At 39.0% G+C, this 15,015-nt stretch overlaps 2 protein-coding genes across 4 annotated transcripts in view; one reads left to right on the forward strand and one right to left on the reverse strand.

Annotated features, from left to right (window-relative positions):
• Positions 1 to 5,997: 5,997 nt before the first annotated feature.
• On the forward strand, positions 5,998 to 13,938 carry LOC127569210 (heterogeneous nuclear ribonucleoprotein A/B-like). Of its 2 annotated transcripts, XM_052013615.1 has the most exons (8): positions 5,998 to 6,273; positions 6,661 to 6,829; positions 8,956 to 9,114; positions 10,577 to 10,708; positions 10,791 to 10,896; positions 10,996 to 11,169; positions 11,428 to 11,516; positions 13,614 to 13,938. In XM_052013615.1, the coding sequence occupies exons 1-7, from the start codon at positions 6,104 to 6,106 to the stop codon at positions 11,496 to 11,498; spliced, it is 981 nt and encodes a 326-aa protein (XP_051869575.1). In that variant the 5' UTR covers positions 5,998 to 6,103; the 3' UTR covers positions 11,499 to 11,516; positions 13,614 to 13,938. The 2 variants fall into 2 exon arrangements, with proteins under 2 accessions (XP_051869575.1, XP_051869576.1); XM_052013616.1 differs by lacking the exon at positions 10,996 to 11,169 and having other exon boundaries at positions 5,999 to 6,273.
• Positions 13,939 to 14,072: 134 nt separating this feature from the next.
• Positions 14,073 to 15,015, reverse strand: part of phykpl (5-phosphohydroxy-L-lysine phospho-lyase) — a 39,489-nt gene continuing 38,546 nt past the window's right edge. For both annotated transcript variants that reach the window (XM_052013613.1, XM_052013614.1), the window contains one exon: positions 14,073 to 14,617. In XM_052013613.1, coding sequence (XP_051869573.1) covers positions 14,583 to 14,617 — 35 coding nt within the window. In that variant the 3' untranslated portion in view covers positions 14,073 to 14,582. The remainder of the gene's footprint in view (positions 14,618 to 15,015) is intronic.

Raw genomic sequence — 15,015 nt, forward strand, 5'->3', positions numbered from 1 at the left:
AAATGTTGGCGTAACATTGTGGGCCAAAGGGCCTGTACTTTGCTGTAATGTTCTATGTTCAACCCCACTGACCCAAGTATCCATTGATATTTTGCCTAACATATCTATTGATTACAGTCTTGAAAATTTTAATTAGAATCCATGGTCTTTTAGGAAGAATTTTCCAGATGTCTATTATCCTTTGTCTGAAGAAGTACTTCTCGATCTCAGACCTGATCAATCAAGCTCTAATTTCAAACAGTATGGTCCTGTTCTGGATTTTATCACCAAAGACAATAGTTTTTCATTATCTACCCAACTCTTTTGGATATTCTTATCATCTTAAACACATGCATGTAATAATCCCTTGGTCTTCATTACTTGAGGGAATACAGCCCAGTTTTAAGCAAGTTGTACACATAATTTAGGTAGTTAAACCCTTTATTAATTGTGAATTTGCCCTGCATCAAGGCCAATATATCCTCTTCAGGTACAAAACTGAATGCATTACAATTCCTGGCAGTGTGGGACTTCACAAGATCACGGAATGGTCACAACAGAGAAGGAGATCATTTGGCCTGTTGACAGCATCGCAATTCTAAAAGAGCGGTCCAGCTAGTCCCACTCGCCCAGTGACTGCCTTCCCTTTTCTCCCTTGTTCCCACAAAATAGCCCTGCATGATTTTTCCTTTCAGATATTTTTTCAGCTTGTTTTTGAATGTTACAGCTGAATCTGCCTCCACTATTAGCACCTTGCAATGCATCCAGATCCTAATCATGTGCCCTGTAAGATGAAGAAAAGATTTTTGTTATGTCACTATTAACTCTTTTGCAAGCTGCCTTCATTCTTTGTTCTCTGCTTCTTGGTCTGTCAGCCAATGGGAACAGCTTCTCAATATCTACACTGTCTGTACCCTTCAGAATTTTAAATACCTGTATCAGATCTCCTCACAACCTCCCCTGTTCCAAGAAGAACAACCCCACCTTCTCCAATCTATTCAGTTAATATTCAAAGGAATCATTTTCTTGAAAATCTTCTGCACCCTCTCTGAATTCCTTACAAGTGTTCCAAGCTGCAGCATTAGGTACTGGATATGATAAACCAGTTGTAGCTGAACCAGTATTTTATGAAGGTACATCATGCCTTCCTCGCTCTTGTCCTCAGTGCCACTGTTTATTAAAGCTCAAAATGCTGAATGCTTTTTTGACACTTCCTCGAGCTGCTCTGCCACTTTCAACAATCTGTGCATATGTACTCCCAGATCTCTCTCCTTGTATTCCCTTTTGAATTGTCTTCTAGTTTATGCTGTCTCTTATTCTTTCAACAAAAGCGTAACACTTAACGTTACTCTGCATTAAATTTCATTTGCTGCTTATCCAGGCCTTCCACCAGTCTATTCTTGAAGTCTGTTACTATCCTCCTCACCATGCATCTAAGTTTGGTATTGTATGGGACTGAGAAATTGTGCTCTGCACACCAAAGTTCAAATAATTAGTGTACATTAAGAAAAGCAGTAGTCATAGTATCATCCCCTGGGAAATTCCACTGTACATTTCCTTGACATATTTGTTTTTTTTATATACCATCCATTTACCTGCTTTTTTTGTGCAATACCACATGTGTGCTGAATATAGGAATATAACATCATAGAAACAGTCCACGTTAATCTTCAAATCTGTTCTGCCATTCAATAAGATCATAGCTGATGTGATCTAACCATATATATGGGCCTTGTGTGCATATCCCTTAATACTTCTGGTCAACAGAAATTTATCAATCTCAGATTTAAAATTAACAGTTGATCCACCATTATTTGCAGAAGGGAGTTCAAGTTCTAAATTTCTTCCACCCTCCATGTGTAAGATTTTTCCTAACTTCACTTCTTGTTAATGTGTAGACAGAGAAAAATCAATAGTTTCTCTGAACATTTTGAAAATTTCAATCCTCTGAAAATGTTTTTAGAGTTTTAATCACCTTTATTCTGTCACCTCCTGATATTCTCTTCTTTTCAATAGAATTTTCCATTGAAATAAGTTTGCTTTCTTTAATGTTTCTTTGTAACTGTATTTCTCAATTCTAATAACATCCTTGTGATATTTTTCTGAACAGTCTCCAGTTATTCCTCATTCTTTTACTATATGGTGATCAGAACTACACCGTGAGATCTACAACATCAAAAGTTTCACTGCTCTTCATAGAAGTGTTATCATAGAAAATTTGTCAGAGAGTCACGTAAAGAGATACTGGGAAGGATGTTTGAAAGCTTTGACAAATATGTGGGTTTTAAAGACCATCATAAAGAAGAAAAAAGAATGAGTGAAGCAAAGAGGTTTGGGGACCTATTTGACACAGAGTCTTGTAAAGAGATGTTGGGGCATATGATCAACAGCTTTGTCCAAGGTTTAGATTTTTAAGGATCATCTCTGAAGAGAGCAAAGTGTTGAGGTTCAGGACTGGAATTTCAGACTGAAGGCATGGACATCAGTGGTAGTGTAATTTATTATAGTTGGTGACAGGCAAGTCCTGGAGAGATTTGGAAAGAAAATTGAGACTTTTAATATCAATGTGTTGCTTAACCAGAAGCTAATGTAGCCAGGCAGGGTGAAAAGGTTATGCTGTAAATTAGGATATGGGCTGCAGAGTCTTGGAATACCTCAAGATCAGAGAGGAGAATGAGGGAGTCTAGCCAAGTATATATTAGAAGAAACAAGTCTAAAGGTAATAGTCATAGTTGAGCTGACAAAGGCATGGAATCAGGCAGTGTTATGGAAACACACAGTCTTAGTAATTATGAATGTGTGGTCTAAACTCCATAGGATCCAAAATGCCACTGTTGCAATTGATTCAGTCTCAGGCAGTTCCTAGGAGGTGGGTTAGAATCAATATCCAGTGAACAGTTAGTGACACGGAGCAAAGATTGCTTTCGTCTTCCCAATATTTAATTGGAAGAAATGTCTGCTTTTCAGTACTGGATGTTTGACAAGTTAGAAATTCCAAGAGGTTCAAGGTGGTAATGTGGAACTAGATGTTATCAGCAAATAAGTGGAGACTGATACAATGTTCTTAAGTAATGTTGATAATAAGCAGCATGTTGATTTGAAATTGGAAAGAGCCAAGGGCAAATAATAAGGAATCTATTGTAGGTAGTTTAATGGCAAGGTCAAAATTCTTTCCTCCCTAACCTCCCACATTGTTCAATTTTGTTCCCTTTGCAAGTGTATGTAAGAACGTTGTTCACAACCTTTAAGGTCTCATCAAACTATATTTCTGCTCTAATTGTTTTACACCTTCACCAAATATAGTTGCTTGCCTTCTAAGGAACGAGTAATCTTTATCTTTCAGCCACTTCCACTTTGCTGTATTGATATTTGCTACAAGGCTGTTCCTACTCTACTGCATTTTGGTGATCTCCTGTATATTAGTTATCACCCCTCTAAGCACAGAAATTCACTTCAATAGGTACAAGCTCCTACTGGTATGTAAAAGGAAAAGACTTGTGAATCGAATGTGGCTCCCTTACAGAAAGAGATGGGAGAATTTATAATGGGGAATATCAAAATGCCAGAGAAAGTAAATGCCTGCTTCATCTCTCTTTGAGAGAAGACAAAATTCTGCCAGAAATATTTGAGAACCAAGGGTCTAGCAAGAATGAAATAGTGAAGAAAATTAATATTGGATAAAGAAAGTATTATAGAAGTTATCCCACATTTCTGATGGAGATAGCTGTAGAGATGATGGATGTACTGGTTATCATCGTTCAAAATTCTATACATTCCAGAATGGTTCTTGCAGATTAGAGAGTAGCCAGTGTGACCATTGGAGGGTTAGAGAAAACAGGGAACTACCAACCTGTCTGTTAGCTTTGCATCAAATGTAGGAAAAATGTTGGAATCTACAATGAGGAATGTGGTAACAAGACACCTGGGGAAAATAATAGGATTGAGTAGAGTTGGCATGAATTTATATAAGGAATAGCATGTTTTACTAATCTCTTGGAGTTCTTTATAATTGTGAACAATAGAACACAGGAAGTCCCCGACTTACGAACGCCCGTACATACGAACCGACCTTCGTGGTCTTAACAACCTTTGGTTTGTAAGCGGGCCCGGCCCCCGATCCTACCATGGCAGCGGTACACCTTCTTTGGCCCAACCCCGGGCCAAGTGTGCGTGTGCCACCACGATCCCCGGGCCAAGTGTGCACGTGCGGCCGTGATCCCCGGGCCAAGTGTGCATGCGCGGACACTGTTCCGAGTTACGTACAAAATCGGGTTACGAACAGTCTCAAAAACAGAACTCGTTTGTAACCCGGGGACTTCCTGTAAATAGGGTCAAGCAGTGGTATATTTAGATTTTCAGAAGCCTTTCAATACACCCACACAGGTTGGTCAACAAGGTTAAAGCACATGGTATTGGGCAGTAATAAGCTGGTGAGAATAAAGAACTGGTTAACATACAGAACAAAATGTCCTTCTCAGGTTGCAGGCAGTGATGAGGAGGGAGAGGGTACTGTAGGAATTGGTGCTTGGGCTCCTGCTATTCACAATCTATATTAACTATTAGGATGAGGGGATCAAATCTCATATTTCCAAGTTTGCTGACGTTATAAAACTAGGTGGGATTGTGAGTTAGGAAGATGATGTAACGAGGCTTCAAAAGGATTTAGACAAGCTAAGTGAGTGGATAACAGCATGGCAAATGGAATATTATGTGAAAAAAATGAGGTTGTCCTCTGCAGTGCTTAAAACAGAGAGGCAGAGTATTTCTTAAACAGTGACAGATTGGAAAATATTGACATTCAAAGGTACTTAGGTGTCCTTGCAGATCCAGGATGCAATTCGGAAGGCAAATGGTGTGTTCGTCTTTACTACGAAAGGATTGAGAATAGGAGTAAAGATGTTTTACTGCAAATATGTAGGGCCTTAGTGGGACTACACCTGGAGTATTGAGCACAGTTTTGATCTTACCTTAAAATATATATACACACCAGACTGGTTCTTGGGATAGTGGGTTTGTTGTAAAAAGAGGGATGGAGTAGACTTGGCCTGCATTCTCTAGAGTTTAAAAGAATGAGAGGTAATCTCATTGAAACATGTAGGATGAATTGCAGGGGGAATGTTTTCTCCTAGATGAGGAATTCAGAATTAGTGTCACAGTCTCAGAATAAGGGGGTCATCATTTAGGATTGAGATGAGAGATTTCTTCACTCAGACGGGTGATGAATCTTTGAAATTGCATATCCTGGAGGACAGTGACTGCTCAGTTATTGAATTCATTTGAAACAGATTGATTGATTAGTGCAGGCAAATAGCAATGAGATAGAAGATCAGCCATAATCTTGATGAACATCATTAGCAATCTCTTTCTCCTGCCCATATTTTATATTGACATCATGACGCCCGGGGTACAAAATTATCCTGGATCAGTTGACCTCAATGGAACCAGGTTTCGGATGTGGATTACTGCTACTTAGAGGCGCTACGAGCGCAAGCCCCCAAGGACTAATTTCTGTTCCTAACGTATCAAACGCATGAAAAGAAGCACGAAGAAATCGGGCAAAAGGTAAACGTGGGAGATATAGTCAGGAAATGAAGGTCATAATATAAAATTCAGGAAATTGGATTAATATATAGGTGGAACGAAAATCAACTTGAAATACAAACTGAGGATAGAACCAAGGAAGGTAAACCAGATAAAATATATTGAATAGAACTTTTGACACGGTTTAAAGGGTAAATCAACGGAGTTTACGAGGGAGATTCCGCTAAAAACAGAGGAATATTTTTGTGATCGCTCCAGAAATTGCAATGCATGCACCTCTGCATTGCGATGCCCTGTTTCTGTCAGTTCCATTGTGCGACACCAGCTTCAGAGAAACTTTAGAAGTGACTTGTGCAGGAGAAGGGGAAGCGGAATCCCTAAACAAATAGAAGAACGCGATACTGAATTGTTGATCGGTACGTCCAATGAGAGCTGCCTTTATTGCGCGGTGGCGGGCGCCGGCCCCTATATAGGGAGGCCGTGCGCTGCACCGACCCCACAGTTGGAAGTGGCGCGGCTCGTTGATGAACTAATTAAAAAGGAAACTGCACCGCAATCCCGAGACAGGCCAGCGAGAGTGAAAATGACCGACGTGGAGCAGCAGCAAGTGAAGGGATCCCAGAACGGCCACTATGAGGACGGGGAGGGCCCGGACGCCGGTGAGGATATGGTGGCGGATGGAGCGGAAGCTCCGGCGAGCGCCGAGACTGAGGGCTCGAAGATCAACGCCAGTAAGAATGAGGAAGACGCCGGGTAAGCAGGCCGAGGCCTAGCGACGACCCCCATCCCGGCCCGGCCGCGGCCCTTGAGTTTAAGGCGGCGGGCTGGGTGGAGCGGCCCTGCGGCGGTAGCAGCCGCTCACGGTGCCTTAGGCCACTGCTGCCTTTAGCCGGCGGCTGGCTGCACCCCGTCTCTTGCGTTAAATGGGCCAACCCTTTCTGTTGGGGTTTAAACAAAGACGCGGGAGAGGGCTTCCGTCTCCGCCTTTGTGGAAGCGGCGAGCGGCCCTGCGTGGTCGGCGGCCGCTTCTTTGTTCACTCGCTGCCGCATCTTTGTTCGCGCCATGTGCTCTCTCGGACTGGGGGAGGGGAGCAGCACACGCTGACAAAGGCTCGTCTTTTCTCCCTCTCTCCCCAACAGGAAAATGTTCGTGGGAGGTTTGAGCTGGGATACCAGCAAAAAAGACCTGAAAGATTATTTTTCCAAATTTGGCGAAGTTGTGGACTGTACAATAAAGATGGACCCTGCAACGGGGAGGTCGAGGGGGTTTGGATTTATCCTCTTCAAAGATTCTTCAAGCGCCGATAGGGTAAGGTTGAGATGGGTTTCGGTTCTGTTTTACATTTGCTCGAACTATCCAACACGTTGGTAAAGGGATCGTGGGAAAATGCAATTAATTGGCGGTGGAACGTTGGTTGTGGCAGAAATCTGGTTTTATACTAGTATATAATGCTGGAAGTATAGAAGTTGCAAAATAAAGTTGACGTGCAATTTTTACGAGGCAACGTAAGGTTCGAATAAGAAAGGTAGAATGCAGTGTCATACACTCATTGAAAATTTATGATGCAGATGGGGGGGGGGCATTCAGCCTGCAATGTCCAAGCCACTTGGCCTAATCCCATTTTCTAGCAATAGGACTACAGCACTGCAGGTTATGGCTGTTCTGTTGCACGTCAAAGTACTACAAAAATGGGCTGAGGGTTTTTGCCTGCCGTTCTAGGCAGCATGTTCCAGGTTCCTATCAGTGTCTGTTGCAAGAATTCCCCTTATCTCCTGTGATCTTTTTACCAATTACTTTAAATTTGAGCCCCTGGTTTTTGGCCCCTTTGCTAAGGGAGATAGATCGAAGGCGGATTGATCAATGCCTCTTGTAATTTTATAAACAGTTAAATCTCTTCTAGGTGTCCCTTGTTCTAAAGAAAACAGCCCTGATCTTTCTTCATAGTTAAAACTTTCCAATAAGGTAACATCCTTGTAAATCTGACCTGCATGGTGCAATCATCTTGTAATATGGTGACCAGAAATGTACACGTTACTTGGCTGTGGCCTAACTAGAGGTACGTGTAGCATAAACTTTGCAATTCAGTGCCTTGACTGAATGAAAACATCAGCTGTGCTTTTGATGACGTTATAGGCTTGTCCTGAAGTCTTTAAAGAACATCAGTTCTATTTGTATCTCCAGGAATTTCAATGAAAATGCAATGATAGTTTTGTTTAAAGAAAAGATACTAATAACCTCAAAAATGACGCATTATCAGGCCCAAATGGTCTAAATCCCTGAATTTCAGTTGACCATAGAGCACGCCTGCCAGCATGGTATTGCAGAGAGAATATGCTGTCTGCTACTTGGTTTGCATTTTTGAAAAGATTGTTGAAGTAGTGGCAGGGGAATGTCCATGGATGTTCTTTGTATTAATTTCACTAATTAAATTGATGAAATTCCTGGTGGGGAAACTTGGCTAAAATTATTGGGATTGAAGGAATCTTAGGATCTTATTGGGTAAATGGGTAAGTGCTAAATGACTAGTATCCCACAAGAAGCAAGTGACACATTGATAGATATCATTAGAAGAAAAAAACTAACAAAAAATTCAGAATTTGGCCCACTTAGTATTATTTGATAGTTGGTTGCTTTATGGAGATCTATTGAATGTGATTACCATGCTTGTCTTATTGTTTGAACAAATCAATTTCCTCCAGATAAAACTGTAACAATATGCTCTAATATTATTACTGCACTAAATGCTAAGTTCCCTTTGACAGTAGACTTTTAACCATTTGACTTGTGATATGATTCTTGCCTGTCTACCTAACAGAATGTCTGATTGTTAATTAGATTACTGGAATATTGGTCTTCCAGAGCAATTTAAACTTTCAAATTATCTTTTAGTGTTGCCCCTTCAGTGTTTGATTTATCTGAATCTATTAGGTAGCCAACTTTTAACCACTTCACAACCAAGTAATGGACTTCCTAGTCCAAGTAGACCACTGGTGGTTATTCTGCTTCCTGCCATACTTCATCCAACCCTATCAGCAAATGATGGGATGGAGACAATAATAATTGCATCAGTTGTTTTATTATACATCAGCAATTGCATTGTCCAGGCACATAATTCACAATTGTTAAATGTAACATTTGGCCAAGTAGATTGCATCTTGTACCTGAGCCACTAATTTTATGAACTGTAACAAAGTATTATCATTTAAACAGTCACTAGTGAAAATAAACAGAATTCTCCTTTAGCTGAAACATTCTCTCTCCCATGGATACAGCTTGACCCATATGGTGCTTTCAACATTTTCTGGTTTTGTTTTGGATTTCTAACATCTGCAGTTTTTTTGTTGGCTTCAATTACTGGTAACAGTAGTTCTAATTCAAAAACCTTTGAACAAAATGTCTTTCCTGTTACAGTTCAGTGTTTTTTTTATATATAGGTATTGGAACAAAAAGAACACAAACTAGATGGCAGAGTAGTTGATCCTAAAAGAGCAATGGCAATGAAGAAGGAACCTGTAAAGAAAATCTTTGTTGGAGGCCTTCATCCAGATACTCCAGAGGATAAGATCAGAGAGTACTTTGGAGGCTTTGGTGAGGTTGGTATTTTGATGTCTATTTAAAATATTCTGTATTGACATTAAGAGTAATGGGTTATGAGAATGTGTTTAATAGGCAGCATGAAAAGCTATTGGTTGGGGCTTTGTACCTAAGTTTAGATCCTGGTCAATGGAATGATTTTGTTATTTGGGCAAGGGGTTGTTGTGAATTCCTCTTGCATTTCCACAAGATGGACAACTTCTGCACTACTAGGCATTTTGTAAGACTGACTAAAAATGTATCTCCCGGTGCAACTGGAGAAGTACCCACTAGAGTTGGAGTAAATGGGGGTCTTCCTGCTGGCATGCTTTTGGGGTACTGCAGGTATCAGTACATTGAACTAGCTATTCACAATATGTATCAATGATTTTGATGAAAGAACTAAATGTAATATCCAAGTTTACAGACAGCTGTGAAGTGGGAGATCTAGGGTGGGAGGGGTCTTTGGCTACATTGGCTGCTTTACCAAGGCAGCGAGAAATAAGCCTATGGGTGAAGTGCAGGAAAATGGAGTTGTTATAAATAGGTACTTAATGTTTGGTATGGATATGGTGGCTGAAGGGCCTATTTTCTGTGCTATGACTGAGACTCCATCTGAAGTTTTGTGTGCATTCTTGATCTCCTTATCTTAGAAGGATGTTTTTGCTGTGGAGGGAGTGCAACAGAGGTGTACAAGACTGATTCCTGAGATGGCTGAATTAAGGCAGAAGAGACTAGGTTGGTTAGACCTATTTATGTTCACTATGGAAGAATGAGAAGAGATTTCAAAGGAACACAACATGTATACTTGCAGGATTAGGCAGACTAGATACAGAGAGGTGTTGCATTGTCTAGGTTCCAGACCCAGGGGTCACAACTGCAGGGAGCATAGAGACCAGGAGGAGTTTCCCACATAGTGGTGAACCTGTTGCATTCTCAACCAGAGAAGGCAGTTGAACCTAGTTATTAAATGTATTTGAGGAGATAGATGTATTTCTTAATGCTAAAGGAATCAAAAGATAGGAGAATTTAGGAACAGGGTACTGAAGTTGGTGGTGATTCATCTTGTTGAATGGTGGAGCAGGCTCCAGGATTGAATTTCCTTCTATTTTTTTTGTATTTCTAAAATGAGTTCACATTTGTAGTGCAGATTTTGCATTTGGAATGGATGTATTTTTCTTGAATGAAAGCATTTAATTATATTTGAACCTAGTTATATCAACAATTGACTAAACTAAAACACTCAGATTTGCCTATTGGGGAAGATCGGTGCGCTGTCCTAACTGGCCCTGATCTGAAATAATACCTTTTGTATATTTAGGAAAAAGCAACCCTGAATTAATTGCAGATGGTCTGTCTAAATGTATCATTTTCATCTGCCCCATGCACCCCACCTTTAATATTTGTGCTAATACATTGAAGTGGATTTGATGAAACATCAGTTATGTCTTCACTCAAAGCGTTATTGGAATTTTTATCAAGGTGGAATCAATTGAACTTCCAATGGATAGTAAGACCAACAAGAGAAGAGGATTTTGTTTTATCTCATTTAAAGAAGAAGAGCCAGTGAAAAAGATCTTGGAGAAGAAGTACCATGATGTTGGAAATAGCAAGGTAGTGGCAAGAAAAAGCTTATTTCTTTTCAAGACAATTCTGTGGAATTTTTGACATTAAGGCATGTTTTTATTTAAAACAGTGTGAAATCAAAGTGGCTCAGCCTAAAGAAGTTTATCAACAGCAACAGCAGTGGGGAGGCAGAGGCAGCTTTTCAGGAAGGGGCAGAGGTGGTGGTCGTGGAGCTGGTGAGTTGCAAGCTTACAATATCTTAAAATGAGGGATAAAACCATCTGTGGAATGGGTTTTTCTTTTAGTGCTTACCTGTGTCTCTTACTAAATTTAAGGTCAAAGTCAGAACTGGAGTCAAGGATACAGCAATAATTACTGGAATCCAAGCTATGGCAGCAGTTATGGTTACAGCGGGCAAAGTGGCTATGGTGCATATGGAGGCTATGATTATACTGGCTATAATTACAATAGTGGTTACTATGGTGGATATGGACAAGGATATGACTACAGTAAGTATATTCATAGCTGCACTGAAGCAGGGGTTGAAGCTCAAATGTTGCAGAAACTGATGCATTTTTACATTTTCAGGTGATTTAGCTGGAAATGACCTCCCTATGTTCCATTGTTATTTCTGCACTAAAAGATTGCATGTTGTGAATAAAATTCTTTAAATAGTCTCTTTTTTTTGCTGGCGTTCTTTTGGAGGAAAGAGCATTGCTTTGTTAAACTTCGAGACTAGGCGTTTAACCGAGTTTGTTTTTATCCAGATCAGAGTAATGGTAACTATGGGAAAGCACCAAGACGTGGGGCAGCTCAAGGTGGCTACAAACCATATTAAAATGGAATGTGAATGCAGGTATGCGAATATTACTAAAGGAATATATTGAGCCTAATTATTAAAACAGGAATCCTCCTAAACATTTGTAGTGTTTTTATTTAAAATATTTATATTTTTAAAAAAATACTTGAAACTCTAAATGAATGATGCTTAGAACATGAGGCACTGGATGCCTCTGGGTTAAGCTGTTGCAGGATTGGAGACAAAAGGAAAGTTAGTTGATGTGCATTTCTTTAAGGTTTTCCTAATCTATTGTGACAAATTGCTCTAATACAGTTTTCAGATCCTCCCTGAGTTACATAACAGTTGGCACAAATTGCAGAAATTTTTATGGACATAGTGGGTACTATTTGCAGCCACGTGGGTAGAGTTTGTGGCTACATTTCGCGTTACAGTTTATTTAATCCATGATTCTTTTTTTCATTTTATTGCAGAATACTGTGTATTCATGCAGTGCATAGAACATGATAGGATAGGAACCTACCACCACCAAAGTATAAAATAGTAAGCGTGCATATGGCTCCAGTGAAATCCGACTTACGTAAAATTCGCCTTACGGAACGGCTTCCGGAACCGAACTCTTACGTAAGTCGGGGACTTTCTATACTAGGTATAGTGTAGCCAGAAACTTAAGGATGCATTGCAGTATATTTTGTTGATTATAGATTTTTAAACTTTCCAATTTATAAATAATTTGGATGGTATGAATTAAATGCTCTATTTGTGTGCATGTGTTTGCCCTGTTCAAAGGTCTAGCTTGTTAACATGGCTCAGCAGCACATACCAATGACAACATATGATCTTTTTCATGACTAAAATTCACATGGTCCAATTCTTGGCATGTAGACCACATACTTTATTCCTGTACATCGTACTGATGAGTAGAGTGAGAAGTCAGTCTGAACCTTTTTTTGTAGAAACAATACTATTTTTGTGGCAACTTTTAAAGCTTGGGTTCACAACTGTTGTTTAACTTCTAATGTGTTCTGCACAATTAGGTTTTAAAACCTTTTCTAACTGTTTGGATGAAGGACTACAACATTCTCCAGATTTTTTTTTAAATAGAGAATGTCACATGAAGATAAGTCAATAACTTCATGTATAATTAATTGGATTTGTGATCCCCTGAGCAATGAAAGAAAAATCTGTCTTCGGCTGTTTGGCAATACAAAATTGCATTGAAATGGACTTTCGAAGAACAGTCATTGCTGTGGGCATTATCAACCATTTCATCCATAGCAAGATAAAGGACAAATCTGTTGAATCAGATCAGAGTGCAAGTAAGTAGTTGAGAAGTGCAAATAACACTGGTCACTTCAAGTATTTGGACTGAGTTTGTTTGCCTGTGTTGACTTGTAGAATCACCACCTTGTTGGGTAATCTCAAAATACAAACAATGAGGATAAGTTGTGATTTTAATTAAATCATTGCACTTGATTTTGATTAAATCATTGCAGTTGATTTTGAGATGAGGTAATAAGTATTCTGTCTGTATTCCAGATTAGTAACATTTGGAACCTTTGTACCTATTGAGAAATTTGTTTTGTCAGTAAATCCCACTGGAAGTGAGGCAAGGCCAGAAAAAATGTCCTGATGATATGTAGAATATGCTAAAATACATTTTGTTTTCAAATATTGTTGCTTTTATGAAGAGGTACTTTCAGAGGATGCTTGTGTTAATCTGATCTGCTTGGTTCGATAGGCTATCTGGGTGGAATAATCTGCATACTGCACTTGGATCCATATTGCACAGAAGGTGTTTGTAATTCAGGCATGTGGTATAGTTGCAGCCAGATGTCATAAATTTGTGTACACTTCATGTTTTTAAATTGCACTTTCCATTTAGTGTGAGGCTAGCTTGGGAAAACATTACATCCACAATCGTACTGTCTAAAAGCTTTGATCTATACTTTTATAGCTCTTTTGAGAGGGGAAGAGAAGTGATTGGGCTGATATTTCAATTTGAGTATATGGTAAGAAATGTTCACTATTACAATGCACACAAGTATAGGACAAATGTATATGAAAGTACAAACTTGAGCCAGTCCTACTGTGTGTCTGCAACTGGATTTATTAATTTGAGGGCACTGATGGTTTTTCTTTGTGTTCTTTCAGGTCATCAACTGGGCAACGGGTCCTCTCAGTGCAACTGTGTTGCAATTGGGGACTAATTTCTTTGAACTGTTTTCATTCTGGATGACTCCCCAAATGTACAGAACAGATTGTTTTAGGGAAGCTTTACAACTTTTAATTTTGTAGTCTGTCTTCGTGTCGTACATTTCCTGTGACGGAAGTGTTTTTTTTACTATACTTTTTGGTACCCAATGGATGCTGATAATGTATTATGTAAGTTTGTATTTTACATAAAATTTCTGGATTTGCATTAATGACTTGTTTATTGGAGCAGTCCAAGTTCTTGAAATAAAGTTCCTTTTGTGTATTTTGGGTTGAATAATGTTTTTTGCTTACTAAGAAGCTTTAAGATGTCACTATCATTTATATTATACACATTAGATATTAATTCAAACCTTAAGTGCACCAAAGAAGCATCTACTGCCATCTTGAACAAGCTTCCTCTTTTTGAAGTTTGCAAGCATCAAAAGAAAGTTTGCTCACGATGTGTTTGTGCTGGGTGCATATGACTGATCTGGAGCTGTCTGCAGATCGCAGTAGAGCACATTAATGTAAAAACTAGGATGATGCAGCAGCCAGTCTAACAGATGATTCTGGTAATTTTTGAAAGTTTTTAAACTATAGAATTAGTGTCTCAAACTTGGTCATTTCTGTTCTTCAACTTAAATAGGAATTACAGTAATTTGTGTGAAATCATCAAATACTTTAAGTTTGTAGTACTTACTGTGGCCTTTGTAATAGCCTGTAATCTAGATTGTTATTGCATTTTAAAAGTAGAGAATGTGAAATTCAGTTTCAAGATTGCAATGAAAAATTTGTCAAAACTTTGAGGTAAAGAATTGATAGTAGTTAAATAAGTAAAGCTTGCATTAAATGCCATAATGGGTTGCTGAGGCCATTTTTTTTCCATGTTGTAGTTTTCATTAAGGTTTGGGACTTGGTTCAGCTATTTCAATTTGTTACAGTCTTGTCAGCCATCTCCATTTCTAGAACAAATATTCATTAAAAATTTAATGATTGGAAGCACAAACAATGTAATCAATTTTAGTACCATTAACACTGCCTTTTAAGAATGATAGCTGCTTAAAGAAGTGGGTTGAATTTGTTTTTCCACACAGTACTTTAATCCTTCACAGCCAGTTTAACTTAGAATTTTGAAAGGTAAATTTAACACTCCCATGAACATGCAAAAGAAGTCACTTCTTATGGATTGGTACATGAATGGTCAGGGGACCTTCCAGTCCTTGGTGTCTTGGTGTCATTAGTTACTTAATTCCCACTGACCCAACCACCTTGGTTTAATATTTTATTTTCATTCTTTTGATATTGTTTTCTACCCACCCAAAACTGATATCTCTACACTAGATTGAGTCCTGGTGTATGA

The sequence above is a fragment of the Pristis pectinata genome, chromosome 4 (assembly GCF_009764475.1).
Source record: "Pristis pectinata isolate sPriPec2 chromosome 4, sPriPec2.1.pri, whole genome shotgun sequence".
In the NCBI taxonomy this organism is placed as follows: Eukaryota; Metazoa; Chordata; class Chondrichthyes; order Rhinopristiformes; family Pristidae; genus Pristis; species Pristis pectinata.